The 18321-nt window shown below is 49.5% G+C and overlaps 1 protein-coding gene and 1 pseudogene across 1 annotated transcript; one reads left to right on the forward strand and one right to left on the reverse strand.

Moving 5' to 3' along the window:
• Positions 1–1819: 1819 nt before the first annotated feature.
• On the reverse strand, positions 1820–8653 carry LOC136452077 (homeobox protein knotted-1-like 1; annotated as a pseudogene).
• Positions 8654–14547: 5894 nt separating this feature from the next.
• Positions 14548–14850, forward strand: LOC136454570 (uncharacterized). Its single transcript, XM_066454952.1, has one exon. It carries the CDS (start codon positions 14548–14550, stop codon positions 14848–14850), a length of 303 nt encoding a protein of 100 aa, XP_066311049.1.
• The last annotated feature ends 3471 nt before the right edge of the window (positions 14851–18321 follow it).

Below are 18321 nucleotides of genomic sequence, written 5' to 3' on the forward strand. Positions count from 1 at the left end.
CCTTTGGTACAAATCTTGTTATCTAGTGTCTTTGTTTGTTTTTACAAACTGTAATTGGCTATTCACCCCCTCTAGCTATCACGTAGGTACTTGAATATGGGAAAAATACCAATTTTGATCACATTTCACTCTAACACACATAGATTGAGGTAGATATGATTGTAGTTAAACAAGTCCTAATGTGGCACTGTCAGGTTAGAGAGGCGGTACTACCTAATGGCTAATGTGGATCCCCGGGTCACAAATAGCACCAACGGTCGCAGGGAAGAGAAGGGAGAAGAAGAAGAAACATGCACGGCCGTTGGATTCGAAATACGTATAGAGGGTCTCGAAAGCGTCTCGAAGCTCGACGTCTTATCATACCTTTGAAAGGTGTAGCTCATCAATTGCTTGTTTACCTTGCGCACATGTTTTCTATGATAAACGTTTATTTATGTTTGACTGTGCAACATGTATTATTAATTGATTATTTGATGCTTTAAAATATCGTGTTACACAAGAATTTGATACTATTTCTGTTATAAATTTAAGCTATTTTTGGCTTTGAAAAAAGAAGTTTCATCATAAATTGAATATTCATAAGATATGGCCCATCTAGCCCAGGAGCTTTGATTAGCCAACCGGCCTGGTATCTATAATGGGGCAAATGAACCCTTTTGTCCAAGTAAGGAATAACTAAACCTATATATATATCTTATAATCCCAAACCCCACTAGAATATTATCTTGACATGGAAGATGTCCACCTCAGCAGTCCACTATCATTTGCAATTAAAGTTCACTAGCACAAATAATTATAATATCCATGTCAGCGAGACACATCATCAACTAACATATATTTAGTTGTCCATGTCAACGTGCCAGACTATCCACTGACATTAGTTTATGATAGTTAATCCATTCCTAAGAATTGTATCAATAGTTTAATTTATTCCAAATCAGTAGTTCCCGTAGCAACGAGCGGGGTATGCTTATAGTATTCTATAAAATAAAATCCTACAGGAAAATAGATCCAGCACAGTACTTCCCGGCCCTTTTTCTCTTTCCTTTTTCTTTTCTCTTAATATCTTTTTCTTTTCACATTATGCTGCAACTTAGATTGGATCACAGAGAATACAACAACAGGATCTCACTCCCTCCGGAAGGTATTCAAGGTAGCCTTTGGGTGGTTTTTCGTTCGAAATTAACCATGCAGTCATGCACATTATCCTAGAACCATTTTGTTGTCAAAATCAAAAAAGAAACCATGCAGGGTGCACCAGTGCAAGAGTGTCAGCTAGATATCTTCGTGTTCTACAACATGGTGTTTGGTTTGATGGATTAACCTATCCCCAATGATGAGTTCATGCTACAAAATTGATGGGACGGTTCATGGTTCTATTGTTTATGTTTATACGAATCATTTGTAATCTTATTCATTCGAAGAGTAAGGCAGTCATGGATCAATTGGTTCTAATTTTTCTAGCCAAATGTAATAGTGATGACTGAGAACGTGATATATACCTCGATCGTCTGTCCAAGCCATAAATTGATGTCTTTATAGTAGTAAAACTTAGCGTCAGGTTATCATACCCTGTTATGCGTTTTCCCCTACTCCACAACTGGATACAACGATTGTTTTAACTGCCGGTTCAGTTCTGCCTGCCTGAAATTTGCAACTAAAAAGTCAATCCAATATGTACAACAGCACATGATTCTGAAACAACGAACGTTGTTTTTAATGAACCACTCTGATTGATAATCGCTAAACATCGGAAGGCCATAATAACGGGAAAAAAAAAGTTATGGAATGTAGACAGAAACAGTACGATGAAAAAGCAGAAGTAAATTTACCTTTATAAGCCCTTCAGCCTATCTAACAATTAAATTGGGTAGCGAGTATTACAAATCCATGAGCCAATACGTGAAACTACTAATTAAATGCTTTTGCAGGTCTCCTCAATTCGCCCATACATACAGTTTGTTTTGATACGATGGCACCATATACACATGATCTTGTAAAATAATGGGGCAACTGACTAATCTGATCAACCTGAGCCCAACAGATTTATTGTCAGTTTTGACCGGGCAGATCGTCACTTCACATGCCAGGTCTTACTACTGATTGAGTTGGCCAATTGTCATCCCAAGTGGTGTGTGATTCAGGGTCCAATTGTGCCTGTATCGAAGTAGAGTGTCGTCCCAGAAGATCCACCAGCAACACCCTCCATGAGCGCGAACCGCATGTCCTCCGATGGCTTCCAATGCCTCTTCCTCTGGTTAATGAACCAATTGTTGATCTGCTTTGGGTCGAGACCAGTCATCGCTGCAAGCCTCACCTTATCTTCCTCCTGTCAGAAGCACAACATCAGATTATATATCAGACAATGGTTACAGCGCACCAGGTTCAGGTTGTTTGGTGAAAATGTTCGGCGCCTACTGTAGGATAAGGCCAGCGGTAGTGCGTGTTCCACCACTCTAGTAATACTGTCCGTGCATCCTTCGGTAGCTTCCCTTTCTTCCGCTTCTTCAGGAACTCCGAACGAAGACGGCTGAGGCATCCACTGTACTTCTTAAGAAGCATTTCCTTGAGTTCGAGGTCAGCTAAGCGAGAGCTATGTTCTTGCCCTATGTCTGCCACGTCAGTGTCCCCTGAGCATTGCTCAGTCCTCAGACGACCCCATCATGTCATCTGGGAAGCAAGGATCAAGTCAGCAATAAACCACTTACAAGTAGTCTAGGCATCCACATATCACCTGAAACTGAAAGTATGTTTTGCAAACAAGCTGAGTATAAGGAACTGAAACAAACACATGTTAATGATGTTCCCATGTAATAACGCCTAGTAACATTTCCCAACATAGGAATCCTTTGCCTATACAGTCTATAATTTTGGGAGTCACACACTAGGGAACTACTGGTACTTGTTCATGCAGTTGTTGCATAAAAATATGGACGTGCATCATATCCATCAGTTCTAGTAAATCCACGACAATTGGCATGTGTCAACATAGTTTCCTCATCTCTGAAACATGATTGGAGGCCAAAAAGAAAGAAAGAAAAATAGAATAAACATGTCCTTTGATGACATGTAGATTAGCAAATAAACAATGAATACCTTCAGAAATGATTTTCTTTATAAACCAATGTCCCTCTAAAGTCATCTTTGACATTTCAGTAATACATGTGTCATATTCTTCATCGCATAGAAACAGACACAAATTATTAGCTTTTGGGCCTTCGGCTGGTAGCAATATAAGGTCAGACAGAACAAAGGCCTTGTTAAGCATTAAGCTTCCAGATGATTTTGGGATGGCACATAAGTCCATTCTATAGAAGCTGTCACGTGATCCTGTACAAAAACCTTCCATGTAGAATAAACATGTTTCCATCAAAATAACTGCTAAACTGGATAGCAAAACTGTTTTTCAACGAGTATCTAGCTTTAACAAGATCTGATCTAAATAGTCCGTAACATAATTTGTCAACCTAAACTCAAACTGTCACATACTAATACCAGCTTTGGACCACCAATGGTCCACCTTGAAGTTCTCAACATCCCAAAACTGAATCTTGCTTCTAACAGACAAATATGAGAAGACCTATTTCCATATCAAACACTTTTTCATTGGGAGAATTATGCAAAATCTTGCAGATCTGATTGTGCAACTACCAGATCTTTTTCGAGTACTTCATTACATGATCATCCACCGTAGCACAAAAACTACAAATAAAATTTTTCCTGTCCCACCAAAAAAGCGCATTTTGAATTATTCATTGTTTATTTTTCCTTGCATCCCACTCAACTAGAATCCATAAACTACTACTTTAGAAATCCAGTATTGAGTTTTTTTTTCAAAAAAGAAGAATAGGTCCTATGGTCCTACGTTTTGTCACTACCAGAAAAGTTGTTATTATTATATGGCATGACCAATAATGCATAGGATGGTAGCATTTCCAGATCTTATTTTCCAGAAGCGCATATCAAGATTCATAATTTTAAAATGGACAGAACTGGTAAAAGTTAAACAGGCTTATTTGACTCAAATCACTCAAGTGAGAGAAAGATAAAAGATTTACTACCCAAGCACCCAGAAGTCACCATCTCTGGCAGCCACCATCTGAGTTCATATGGCACAAACTCCAACCATATTTCATAAGTTCCTACGAGCCAAGAGCCCAAGATAATCTTCCAGTCATAACACGTCTGCCTACACTGTTTCAGTGTATTTTTTTTAGATGATGGAAGAGTATTCCAGGAAACACACACGACACACTAGGAAGTTTGATTAAAAACCAAATCCGAAACATATGATCTTTTTTGCAAACCATTCTTCCCTCAATGAAATTGTGTTGTAAACTTGCCACAGCAGTACATCATCTATCACCTCCTGTGGGCCTAGATTGATTGAAATATGTTATCTATAGACATATGGTGGTTGTTGGTTTTGGCTCTGTAGAGCTATTAACTTATTAGTAATTTATTCTTGGGATCTACAAGCCAATAGCTGACTTTCTTACACAAAGATTCATAACAGGATTGACCCCCATAAGAAAAATCCCTATATGGCCCTTTGGAACAAAGGATTGCAACTTGGAACCCTATGAAACTGCATACAAATTCTGGAGGAAATCTAACATCAGGATGGACCTCATTGAAATTTTATTCCCCCTCCTCTCTATTTGAATTCCTGTATTGCATCAAAATATTTGTTGGAAACTTTCCCAGAGAGAGAGAGAGAGAGAAGAAGGTTTACATGTTATATTTCTTCCGAAGTTCCTCCGGATTGAGACAGCCTGCATGAATATTGTAGGATTCTAATATGTTCAATAATTTGTTCCTATGGGCCACATAGGTAAAAATACTAGGATCCAAATCCTACAACATTCCTCCACAAGTCTTATGTTCTAAATGAGTTCGGCTTATTTTTCAAGAACTTTATATTGTATTCATCTACTATATATATCAAAATATGCTACAAGCTCATACAATTTTTATATGATGTATAAGCTTTTTTTTACCAAGATCAAATTTCTCAACATGTTGTAACGAAGGAAGGATGCACCTATCAACATGATCTAGCCATAAAACCGACATCATCTAGCCGCAAACACACATGAGTATGTTGCGCTCAAGTGGGAGAAGTAGAAGATAACTGCAAAATTCACCAAGGCCATGAGTTTTCCCCAAGAGATAGGACTTAAACCTTCATCTATTTTCATTTCCTTCTCATTGGACAAATCACTGGTCCTTGATGAACTACTCATACAACTCAGACACAAACTCTCATGCATGCACATGCATCTGAAACTAGTACTTTCTAAACAAGATTAATTCCATTAGATAGATATTGTTGGAGGTTTTATGAGAAATTCATGTAGTGAGCATTATGACATATAAATATAACAATTGCAGATGGATCATAGAACAATGATATAGCATTTGTGAGGGGGAATACGGTCAAAGTTCGAAGGGTAAAGTCAAAGTTTCCAATTATTTTTACAAGGATCAAGTACATGCAAGCAACATCTTTTTTTATTTCGTATAAACGAAGTTCAGTACCTGTCACAAATGTACAAGATAGGATGGGAAGTAGGTTTACAATGCATAAGTTTGTATCTTTATAGATACACTGAAAGGACATTTTCTAACCTTTTTTAAAAATAGAAACACACGTACTGTGACCACAAACTTAATTATAGCTATGGAAAACAAAACTCTTGTTATTTGCACCTATTTGATGGATAACCTTTGTGCATTAATCAGTGTGATCGTCTAAGATTAGTCGACACAACTGCGCTTTACGCAGATCGGGTCTGCCACTGCAAATACCTGAATACATGATTTGGTTAGTTTTTTTCAGACCATATGGTGGTACAATTTCATCATTTGTAAGATTTTTTTTTTGGGGGGGGGGCGGGGGCAGGAAAGAGTACACAATTTTTCACTCTTTCACAGAGGACGAAAATTTCAAAAACCTCAAGCATGTCAACAAGTTGTGGATCAGCCCTAGCCACCCCATATTCGTTTTCTAAGGGCCGTCAGGCACATGCATGCACAAAATATTGAGTTATCTTGGATGATTGCCGTGTATGTCTGTTGTTGACCATAGGCTCAAGATGCAGGGTATACATCCCCCATTACCGAAAAAGAAAATCAATATGCATCAGATAAATGGGTACCACAAGGTCTTGTCAAGTCAAAGCATAGCATTGCCTGTTATTATAAAATAGTGCTACCAAGAACCCGAACCAACCAATCGAGTGACATGCACACAATACATTATCTTTATTTATTATACTGCCTGTAAGCTGTAGCTCTTCTGACGTTCTGAGCAAGGATTTGACATGACATTATTAAAGCGTCTTTATTAGTCCAATATACACATGTTTCACTTTTGCCTCGAGAGAATGGGACCTGTTCGCTTATGCTAATTGTGACGAGGGTTCCTCTGCTAAAAAGTAGTACGTACTGCAGAAGTGGGCGAATTTCACTTTAGAAACCAGCAACTTGATTTTCTTTATAATAGTATAATTTTTTTATTGTGTGCACCTTCGTACAATCTTTCCCCTTGTTGGCATTGCACTAATAATAACACTGACAGATAATACGGCTCTTAGGTTTATCATTAAAAATGTATTCCATACATCATCACGAAACACGTCTGTTTAAAGGCTCTATCTGTGTTTTGGACTCCAAATAATCCGTTTATGGTTTTCTATATGAAGAATAATAACTTCCCACCGTACCTATGTACAGATTAGAGATCGATACATCCACCAAAGTACAAACATCTAAATAGATGGACAGTAGGATTCAAGTCCAGGTGGATGGAGTCATGCACCCAAGACTCCACCACACTAATGATCCGTTTATATTAAGGTAGAAAAACTCTTGTTGTACTAGTAGGAGAGAGAACTGATCTTGCCTACCTCCATAAAATAGTGAATGAATCTATATAAAACTGTTGGGTATTATCTTAGTCATAAAATGATTAACACTAATATCCTAACACTTCCCATAGTGCAATTGTATGGGGAAAACCTAAATGCCTGCATTTTTTCCCCTTCTCCGGGGCAGAAGTCTTTAAAGAAAATGAAGAGGGGAAATGCTGCCACGGTAATAAGATAAGCTAAAACCCAGCACCACTAGAAATTTACCAGCTACCGTGACGATATGATACGTCTTGTCAAAGTACAACAAGCGAATCCGGAAGAGATCTCCGCTCGAGTAGCTCACAAGATATTTCTCAACGCAGTTCACTGCACTAGTCCTCTGGTAGAAATAACGCAAGCAGCAGGGCAGACCAAGGGGCAGACCAGGATTCTGCCATCGGCCGGGAAGGCCATGGCCAACCAATCCAAGAAAGGTCACTCCCCACCACAGCATTCTCAAGTTCCATCACACGGCCTAGGCTATAGCTACTAAAGCCTATATGAGAGAGAGAGAGAGAAGGGGGCAGGAAGAAAGAGGAGGAAGGCTACAACCTTGGACAAAACCCTACACAAGCAAGCACTCTCCCAATGCTTTTTACTCAGCCTAGCACTGACACGCCTGTACCCCATTTGCATGGACACGATTTGACCCTTCAGTAAGCAAGAACACACGCACACGCATGCACATGAAAACTTTCAGAGGCTTGCGTCTTTTGATACACATACACACACGGCAACAAAAATGCACGCTGACGCACAAAACCAGCGTGCAACGCGACGTATAGCCACCGGAATATTTGCGTTTATTCGCCATAGAAAACTTGTGCCGGTCGGGACATGTAGAGATGCGTGCGTGGGGTTGATTTCCTCACCGGAGTGCGTGGCGGTCGCCGCCGGCGAGCTGCCGGCGCTGCAGAGGTTGCTGAGCTGCGCCTGGATGCTGCTCAGGAACGACGCGGCCTCGTCGAACGGCCGCGACAGCTCCTCCTTGTAGCGCACCAGCACCCGGCAGTAAGAGTCCTGGAATCACAAGCACGCCAGAGAGCGCGTGCACATGTAATAACAGACGATTAGGAACAAGTAAATCCGCTGCAATTATATATGTTCTCGTCTAATTACCCACTTATTGATCTATTTATATAGATAACATAGATATATTATACACGACGCTGGCCCAAGAGCAGACCATGAACTCGTCGAGCTCGGGATCGACGCCGATCTTCCCGGCGCCGGCACCGGAGCGCCTCTCCCGGCTGACCTCCTCCAGCAGCGACGCCACCTGCGGAGGCGCTCCCACCTTGAAAACAAAAAACCGTGCCATGGATCATCAATTATATTCTTGGCATGCACAGCACGTCTAGCCCGCAATCAAGAAGATCCCTGCACGTAGACGTCGCACGCACCTTGCGGCACTCGATGTAGGCGGAGAGGAGGGAGGGGTAGCGAGGGTGGCTAGCGATCTGCGCCTTCATGAGCTCCGTCAGATCCGACGGCGAGGGGCCGCCGACGCCGGCGACGGACGCCTCGCTCGCCGCGCCGCCGACCCGCGAGATCCCCGGGTGGATGCTGTACAGATCCTCCATGGAGCCGAGCGGCTGCTACTACCTGTACATCACAACTATGCACGGCGGCTACTGCTGTGTGCGCACTAGTGGTATTCTAGTACGCCACTGTAGCGAGTGAATGATCCTCGTGTGGCGCTGGGCTTCCAAGAAAGTGAGGGGGGCAAGAAGCCAGAGACTTACGGGGAATTTAGCAGCTGCTTGCACTGCAGACGGAGAAGCTGCAGGTGCTGCTGCAGCAGCAGGAAAAGCTTGTGATGCGGGCAGGCGGATAGATGGAGCCACCGAGCCAGGAGCCCCCAGTAAAAGAGAGAGAGAGGACGTCAGGAGGGTGGAGGTGGAGTATTCTATGTGGAAAAGGAGAAGGCTGGGAGGGGTGAGTGAGGACGTCAGGTACTTCAGTATTTGACTGTTCTTCTCTTGGATACAGATTGGGAAGGTTGTTATAGTCTTATTGATTTGTTAATTCGCATGGTTGGACCCCTGTGTGTTCCGGGATTTGGAAGGATGCCCTCTAGAAGGATGGAGCTGATCCTCTCTCAAAATGAATTTAGTTCTCCTCCCAAGGGTATGTTATCTCCCCGAACAGACAATTCTTTTGCAACTTATTATCATTATTATTAGTTTTAGTCATAATTTTATATTAGAATAAAGAAAACATGTTGTATCCCATATTAGATGGATAGCTTATTTTTGGAAGAATAATTGAGGCAGGAGCCCACCGTAACAAACCCCCCCCCCCCTCCCCCAAGAATTATTACGCATAGCGCCAAGGATAAGCAGATAAAGCGAAGGTGAAATTGTCATTAGTTCGACTTTTTTATAATTACCAGCAAACATGATTGTACATTGCAACGGGACTATTATTTATTATGCTACCGACAGTATAAGTGTGGCTACATGACAAAGTGGCGCAAGGGCACAATGGCTACGGCGAGGCGGCTTGAACCGGCGGCACGGCGGTCACGGTAGCATGTGCATGCGGTGTCACTAGCCACGACCAAGTAGTCGACCATCATGTGGACTTGGTCAGCAACGCGAGGCGATATGATGGGGTGGCACAACGCCCCATGCAAGCGCGGCTTTAGTGGTGGCTGATCGGTACGACTCTTGCGGCGATGTGGACATGGCCTGACAGACGCAGTTGAACGAGCGGGCAACCTTGACAGTGCCCTTAGCGATCGAGAAGAGTGATGCGCATGAAGAAGACCTCATTGTGCTATCGATGCGTGCGACGATACGATGGTTGGTGGAAGGCAAGAAGTAGCTGTGGGAGGTATGACTCCGGATACCCACGGTAGACTACATGGGCTGCGCCCTCAGGGGTGGCCCAGCCTACAAGACGAAGCCTTGCGGAGCACGGCGCTGCTCGACGTGCCCCACAAGACACCAGAAAAGATATCCTGAAGATACTACGAGATCTGTAAGGATACGTCTGATCCCATGATTCCCTATAATCTGTTATAACCTTCCGACGTGCTCGGCGGCGGGCTGGCGCGGGCGGACGCGGGCGCGGCAACCAGGCGGCCTTGCTGCGCTGCTCGGGCAACGGCGGCTGCTCGGCTACTGGCGGACGCAGGCCGCGGCGGGGGTTTTATTCGGCTCTGTCACGCCACGGATCAGGGTGCGGCAGTGCCGCGCTAAGATCGGTGGCGCGGCAGGCCCTGCCCCATCAGCGGTCAGCGATTTCGATCGCCGCCACGTCAGCCCTCTGCCACGCCACCATACATGGCACGGCACAGGCATTTGGCCGCACCAGGGCAATAGGCACGGTCAAAAGTGTTAGTTTAAAAAAAACCGACCGTATTAGATTTAAAATTAGTTTCTGTCGGGTACCTTAGAACGGGGTACCCCAAGCAAACATCAAATGGGTCGCTAAAGTCCCATCTAAAAATAAAGCTAGAAGGTAAGCCGTGGGTCCTCCTCCTCCTCGCCTCGAAGCCTCAAGCAGGAGGTCTCGGCATCCTGACATAAACTCCGCCTCGCGCGAGGCTCCCCAGGGAAGGCCTCGGCAGGGAGCGTCGTCTCCGCCTCGCCCGAGGCTCTCCACGGAAGGCCTCGGCAGGGGGTGCATTCTTCGTATCGTGCGAGGCGTCTCGCGCGAGGCCTCGGTAAGGAGCCCGATCTCCGTCTCGCGTGAGGCCTCATTCTCCGTATCGCTCGAGGCCGGGTCGTCCGCGGCCCATCACTCCCCGCCTCGATCGACCCTCTAGACAACACGTCATGTCTCATTAATGCTTCAACCACTCCCACAATCTCAGCCGGACGACGGCTCAACGCCACAGAATGGCCGACGCGACCCGAGGTCACATCAGCGCCATACCGGCCGGGACAAGGCACGGCGGGGATTACCGGCCACTGTGTCCTAACACTGTGTCCACGATCGGCGCCATACCGGCTAGGACAGGGTACGGCGGGGATTACCGGCCACTGTGTCCTAACGCTGTGCCCACGATCAACCGCCCGCTCAAGGCCTCGGCACTGTACACCAAGGTCTCGGTGATCTTGGGGTTCGCACCTGCCGAGACCCCTCCACCGCGGTGCAGCCTCGGCACCGACCAAGCCTCGGCCTCGTGCACGGTCCGTCCACAGTGGCTTGCACGTTCACCACCGCGCCCACTCCGAGGCAGTCCCGGGGTTCCCACGACGCACACAATCTGATGGGACGACCATGTCGCTCCAGTGCTCCAAGGACGGACCACTCCGACGACCATGCCGCTCCAGTGCTCCAAGGATGGACCACTTCCACGACCACGCTGCCACAGGAACAGACTACAGGGCCTGGACATGCCGCTTCTGTTCACACGACACCATATAGTTAGCTCATGTACCGTCCTTGTCCAACCTTCAGGCTATAAAAGGAGAGGACTTGGGCCATTTAGAGCAAGAGGAGAACACCTAGTAACACACACACACGCGCACATCCCTGCCACCTGAGAGCAACGCCTCAAGCGGCCCGCACGACACCCTGCCGAGACCTAGGACTAGCTCTCTCTCTCCCTTAGCTTGTAACCCCCTACTACGAGCACTTCAGTGCAAAGAATACAAGATCGACCTCTCAGACTGGATGTAGGGCCTCGATTGCCTGAACCAGTATAAACCTTGTGTCTCTTTGCATCACCATCCGGAATCGGGAGCACGCAGAACAAATTCACTGGTTGGTTGAGGACCCCCCGGTCTAAAACACCGACAGTTGGCACGCCAGGTAGGGGCCTCTGCGTGTCAGTTTTGTCATCCTAGTAGGTTCCGGATGGCAGACCCCGTACGACCATTGCGTCTCGGCACCATGGTTTGGTTCGAGAGCCTTGAGTTCATGTGTCTAGGGCATGAGTACGACATGGTACTCCTCACTCCTCGAGCCCCACCGTCCGACGATGAAGTCACACCCTGGCAGCCCAGGCGCAGGCGGCGCCCGGGCGGCCGCTCTCGCCGCGCTCGTCAAGCACGACACGAACAAGGCCACCCCGACGCTACGCGAATCCGGGGTGGCATGCCACCCCCTGCCGATATCCTACGACCAGCTGTTGGCATAGGGTCCCTGGCTGGGGACCTGTCTAGCCTGAGCTTGGACAAAGGGAAGTCGCCTATGACACGCGGCGATGCCCAGTCGTCAAGCTCCGCTCCACCACTCCTTGAAGAACCGACCCCGGCGGGGCAGAATCTGACAACGGCACCATCCCCATACCCCTTTGGGTTGAGAAATGCCGCCACCTCTTACGCCTACGCTTACACTACCGCTCATGAGCATCCCTCGGAACGCCGCTAGCGCTTTGCTCTTGACCTAAGCATCCACGCCGACTCCTTGGATGAGAACGAGGCATGGCCCGGAGTGGATTTCTCTGGACTCAACGACCCTGGGGCTTTGCGCCAGTTCTTGGCCGCAAGCGACTACTGCTTCGGCTACTTCGATTCCGACAACAAAGGCACCTACGACCCCACTCGTGAGTGTTTTCACGTCGGGCTCGGGATGCCGATGGTGGGCGAAGAGGACGAGGGGGCAGGTAGCCGTTCCCCGCTTCACCCAGGCGCGGGCGCCGTCACACCTCCATGCGTCGTCCTGTCGGCCGCACAAAATGAGAACATCGCTCCGTGAGCTTCAGGCCAAAGTCGAATAAGACCAACTCCTTCTGCAGCAGCTTCGAGACTCTCTTGAACAGGAACAGCGAGGTCACGACGAAGGCGGGGGAGCCCGACGGAGGGCCTGCGATGTGCATCACCGCATCCATGACGACGAAGGGAGTGAGCAACCCCCAGTCTTCAATTGCGCTAGCTAGAACGTCGTGGCTACAGTAATGCTGGTCCACGCAATGCCCGGGCCTTCTACCACGGAGGGGCGGTGGGTCCACGGCGAGCTCCGGGATCTCCTAGAGATCGCCGCGGTTTAGCAGGCTGAGAGTTCTGCCTCCCGATGACACGGGGGCGCCTCGAACCTGCCCACGGCACCACCTCGGCAGGACAGGGAAGCCCCAGCTCGTCCTGAGCCCGACCGAGCACCGATAGCCCACAGGGCCCCCGTGCTTCTGGACCGCCTTGGCAATCGACGTGAGGTATAGGGAGACCACGAGGTGGTCAGCAGGTGACGACACCGCGACAACAAGGGGCCCGCTCGGGGCTACCACCCACACCGAGGCGGTCGCTACGATAGCGGGGAGGACCACAGTCCTTCCCCTAAACCGCTAGGCCCTCGGGTCTTCAGCAGGGCCATCCACGCTGCTCTTTTCCCCGCCCGGTTTCGGCAACCAGCTAATCTCACGAAGTACAGCGGCGAGACCAACCCTGAACTCTGGCTTGCTGATTACCGCCTGGCCTACTAGCTAGGTGGCGCGGACAATGACCTGCTCATCATCCGCAACCTCCCTTTGCTCTTGTCAGACTCAGCGCGAGCCTGGCTCGAGCACCTTCCTCCCTCGCAAATCCACGACTGGCGCAACTTGGTTAGAGTCTTCGTTGGGAACTTCCAGGGCACATACGTGCGCCCTAGGAACTCCTAGGATCTTAAGAGCTGTCGCTAGAAGCCGGACGAGTCTCTCCGAGACTTCATCCAGCGCTTCTCCAAACAGTGCACCGAGTTGCCCAGTGTCGATGACTCAGAGATCGTCCAGGCTTTCCTCTTCGGCACCACTTGTCGGGACTTGGTTCGAGAGTTAGGTCGGAACGTGCCGTGCTCTGCTGCCATGCTCCTCGACATCACCACTAGCTTCGCCTTGGGTGAAGAGGCTGTTGGAGCCATCTTCCCTGACACCAGGGGTAAGCAGAGGGACGAGGCCCCTGAGGCCTCAGCCTCCCACCTCCCTAAGAGAAAGAAAAAGGGGTGCCTGAGGAAGCAGGAGGCCCTGGAGGCTGATTTGGTCGTGGCTGCAGAATGCAAGAACCCCCGAGGCTTCAAAGGCCCTAGGCCCTTCGACGACATGCTCAAGAAGCCCTGCCCTTACCACTAGGGTCCGGTCAAGCACGCTCTTGAGGATTGCACCATGCTGCGGCGTTACTATGTGAGGCTCGGGCTCCCCGACGACGATGCCAAGCAGAAGGGCATCGGCGACCGGGACGAGGACAAGGACAACGGGTTCCCCAAGGTATGAAACGCCTTCATGATCTTCGGTGGGCCCTCAGCATGCCTTATGGCGTGGCAGCGCAAGAGGGAGCGCCGAGAAGTCTTCTTGGTCAAGGTGGCCACCCCCCAGTACCTTGACTGGTCTCAAGAGGCGATCACCTTCGATCGAGATGACCACCCTGACCATGTTCCGAATCCCGAGTAGTACCCACTGGTTGTCGACCCGATCATCGGCAACACCCGACTCTCCAAGGTGTTGATGGACGGAGGCAGCAGCCTCAACATCCTCTACGCCAACACCCTAGAGCTCTTGGAGATCGACCGGTCAAGGCTCCGAGGTGACATCGCACCCTTCCATGGCATCGTGCCAGGGAAGCACACGCGACCCCTCGGGCGCATCAACCTTCCTGTCTGCTTTGGCACCCCCTCCAACTACCGCAAGGAAGTCCTCACCTTCGAGGTAGTCAGGTTCGAGGGAGCCTACCACGCCATTCTAGGGCAGCCGTGCTACGCCAAGTTCATGGCAGTGCCCAACTATACCTACCTTAAGCTCAAGATGCCAGGCCCTAGCGGCATCATCACGATTGAATCCATGTATGAACATGCATATGACTACGACGTTGAATGCATCAAGTACGTTGAGGCCCTTGCGGAGGCCGAGACCCTCATCGCCCACCTCGACCAACTCAGTGGCAAGGTGCCTGACTCCAAGCATCGCGCGGGGGCGTTCGAGCTCGTGGAAACCATCAAACTCATCCCGGTCGACCCCGCCTGCCCTGATGACCGAGCGCTAAGGATCAGTGCCACCCTCGACATCAAATAGGAAGCCATGCTCATCGACTTTCTCCGTGCGAACGCTGACATATTCGCGTGGAGTCCCTCGGACATGCCGGGCATACCAAGGGAGGTCACCGAGCACGCCCTAGACATCCGGGCTAGGTCTAGACCCGAGAGGCAACGCCTACGCCGCTTCGACGAGGAAAAACATAGAGCCATCGGTGAGGAGATACAGAAACTCTTGGCGGTCGGGTTCATCAAGGAAGTGTCCCACCCAGAGTGGTTGGCTAACCCCATGTTAGTCAAGAAGAAAAATAGGAAATGGAGGATGTGTGTAGACTACACCGGTTTGAACAAAGCCTATCCAAAGGTCCCCTTCCCATTACCTCGAATCGATCAAATTGTTGATTCCACTGCAGGGTGCGAGACCCTATCTTTCCTTGATGCGTACTCTGGTTACCATCAAATCAAGATGAAAGAGTCCGACCAGCTCGCGACTTCTTTCATCACACTATTCGGCATGTACTGCTATGTGACGATGCCCTTCGTCCTTAGAAACGCAGGTGCCACGTACCAGCGATGCATGACCTAGGTCTTTGGCGACAACATTGGGCAGACCGTCGAGGCCTACGTAGACGACATCATGGTCAAAACTAGAAAGGCTAAGGATCTCGTTGATGACTTTAGGATAACCTTCAAATGCCTTAGAGAGAAAGGCATCAAGCTCAATCCCGAGAAGTGTGTGTTCGGGGTCCCTCGAGGCATGCTCTTGGGATTCATAGTCTCGGAACGTGGCATTGAAGCCAACCCAGAGAAGGTCTCGGCCACAACCGGCATGGGATCAATCAGGGACCTCAAGGGAGTACAAAGGATCATGGGATGCCTTGTGGCCCTGAGCCGCTTCATCTCGCGCCTCGGCGAAAAAGGTTTGCCTCTATACCGACTCTTGAGAAAATCCGAGCGTTTTTCTTGGACTCCCGAGGCCGAAGAAGCCCTCAACAGACTCAAAGCACTGCTCATGAATCCTCCCGTCCTGACACCCCCGGCCATGGACGAGACCCTCTTACTCTACGTCGCCGCAATGACCCAAGTGGTTAGCGCTGCCATAGTGGTAGAGAGGTAGGAAGAGGGGCATACTCTGCCCACCCAATGACCTATTTATTTCATCAGCGAGGTGCTCTCCGAGACCAAAGCATGCTACCCCCCACATCCAGAAGCCAGTCTATGCCGTGGTCCTAGCCCAGCGCAAACTACGTCACTACTTCGAGTCGCACCCAGTGACTGTGGTATCATCTTTCCCCCTGGGCGAAATAGTTCATAACCGGGAGGCCTCGGGTAGGATAGCCAAATGGGCTATCGAGCTTATGGGGGAAACCTTGACCTTTGCGCCTCGAAAAGCGATCAAGTCTCAGATCTTGGCTGATTTCGTGGCTGAATGGACAGATACCCAACTGCCACCCACTCAAATTCAGACGGAGTGCTGGACCCTGTACTTCGACGAATCCCTGATGAAGACCGGGGCAGGCGTGGGTCTACTCTTTATTTCGCCCCTCAGAGTACACATGCGCTACATGGTGCGGCTCCACTTCGCCGCCTCCAACAACATGGCCGAATACGAGGCCCTCATCAATGACTTACAAGTCGCCATCGAACTTGGGGCGTGGCGCCTCGATGTTCGAGGTGACTCACGGCTCGTCATAGATCAAGTGATGAAGGAGTCAAACTGCCTCGACCCCAAAATGGAGGCTTACTGCAAGTTGGTACGACACCTAGAAGACAAGTTCGACGGTCTCGAGCTAAATCACGTTGTGCGGAAGTACAACGAGGCCGCCGACGAGCTGGTAAAGATGGCCTCGGCATGTGCCCCGGTCCCCCCGAACGTCTTCGCCAGAGACCTCCACAAACCTTCCATTGGATACACCTCGGCAACAGAGGAGGGCCCACCTGTGGAACCTACGGTGAAGCTCGATGCCCCCTCTGCTGCCGAGACCCCCTCGACCAAGCCCGAGGTCATGGAAGTCAATGCCGAGACTCCGTAGACTGATCAGGACACGGATTGGCGAGTCCTGTTCCTCGATTGGCTTGATTGGGGGGAGCTTTCTGACGATAGAACCAAAGCGCGACGGCTTGCGCGGCGAGCCAAGACCTACGCCCTCTACAACGGCGAATTGTACAGGCGAAGTCCCTCAGGTGTCCTCCAACGGTGTATCAGTTCTGAAGCGGGCCAAGCCCTGCTTTGGGACTTACATGCAGGCGCCTGCGGGCACCATGCGGCGCCTTGGACGCTCGTAGGGAACGCTTTCCGCCAAGGGTTCTACTGGCCGACGGTAGTCACCGACGCTACCAAGCTGGTACGCTCCTACGAAGGATGCCAGTACTATGCCCGGCAAACACATCTCCTAGCCCTGGCCCTACAAACCATCCCTATCTCGTGGCCATTCGCCGTGTGGGGGCTCGACATGGTCGGGCCTCTGCAAAAGGCCCCCGGGGGCTTCACCCATCTATTGGTATCAATCGACAAGTTCTCCAAATGGATTGAGGCTCGTCCAATCAATCGAATCAAATCCGAGCAGGCGGTGCTGTTCTTCACTGACATCATCCACAGGTTTGGGGTCCCCAAGACCATCATCACCAACAACGGGACGCAGTTCACCGGCAAAAGGTTCCTGACATTTTGCGACGACCACCACATCTGTGTGGCCTGGTCGGCCGTAGGACACCCAAGGACCAACGGCCAAGTAGAGCGTGCCAACGGCATGATCCTACAAGGCCTCAAGCCAAGGATTCACAACCGGTTGAAAAAGTTTGGCAAGAAATGGCTTGCTGAGCTCCCGTCGGTCATCTAGAGCCTGAGGAACGCTCCGAGCTAAGCCACGGGATTCACGCCTTTCTTCCTAGTCTATGGGGCCGAGGCCGTCCTCCCCACCGACTTGGAATATGGTTCCCTGAGGCTGCAAGCCTATAACGAACAAAGTAACCGCACCACCCGAGAGGATGCCCTTGATCAACTGGAGGAAGCCTGAGACGTCACGCTACTACACTCGGCCAAATACCAGCAGAGCCTGCGGCGCTATCAGGCCCGACGCGTCCGAGGCCGAGACTTGAAGGTAGGCGACCTGGTGTTGAGGCTAGCACAGAGCAACAAGGGTCACAACAAGCTGACCCCGCCATGGGAAGGACCGTACATCATTACCCAAGTGCTGAAGCCTAGGACCTACAAACTGGCCAACGAGAAGGGCGAAGTCTTCACCAACGCTTGGAACATAGAACAGCTACGTCGCTTTTATCCCTAAATTTCCAAGCATTGTATATATCGTTTCTCGAAATATAATTAAAAAGCATTCTTTAGTTGGTCTAACTTTTCGAGAAACCCCCCGAGCCCATCGTAGGCCTCGGCAATACAGTAACACGGCAAGGGAAACTCGGTTCTGCCTCGGTAGAACCAAGCCTCCCTCGGGGGCTATATAGGGGACCCCCCCTAGGCGTCCCCTAGGTCCCATGCACCATTCTTCAGTTG

Source organism: Miscanthus floridulus, chromosome 5 (genome assembly GCF_019320115.1).
Source record: "Miscanthus floridulus cultivar M001 chromosome 5, ASM1932011v1, whole genome shotgun sequence".
NCBI lineage: Eukaryota > Viridiplantae > Streptophyta > Magnoliopsida > Poales > Poaceae > Miscanthus > Miscanthus floridulus.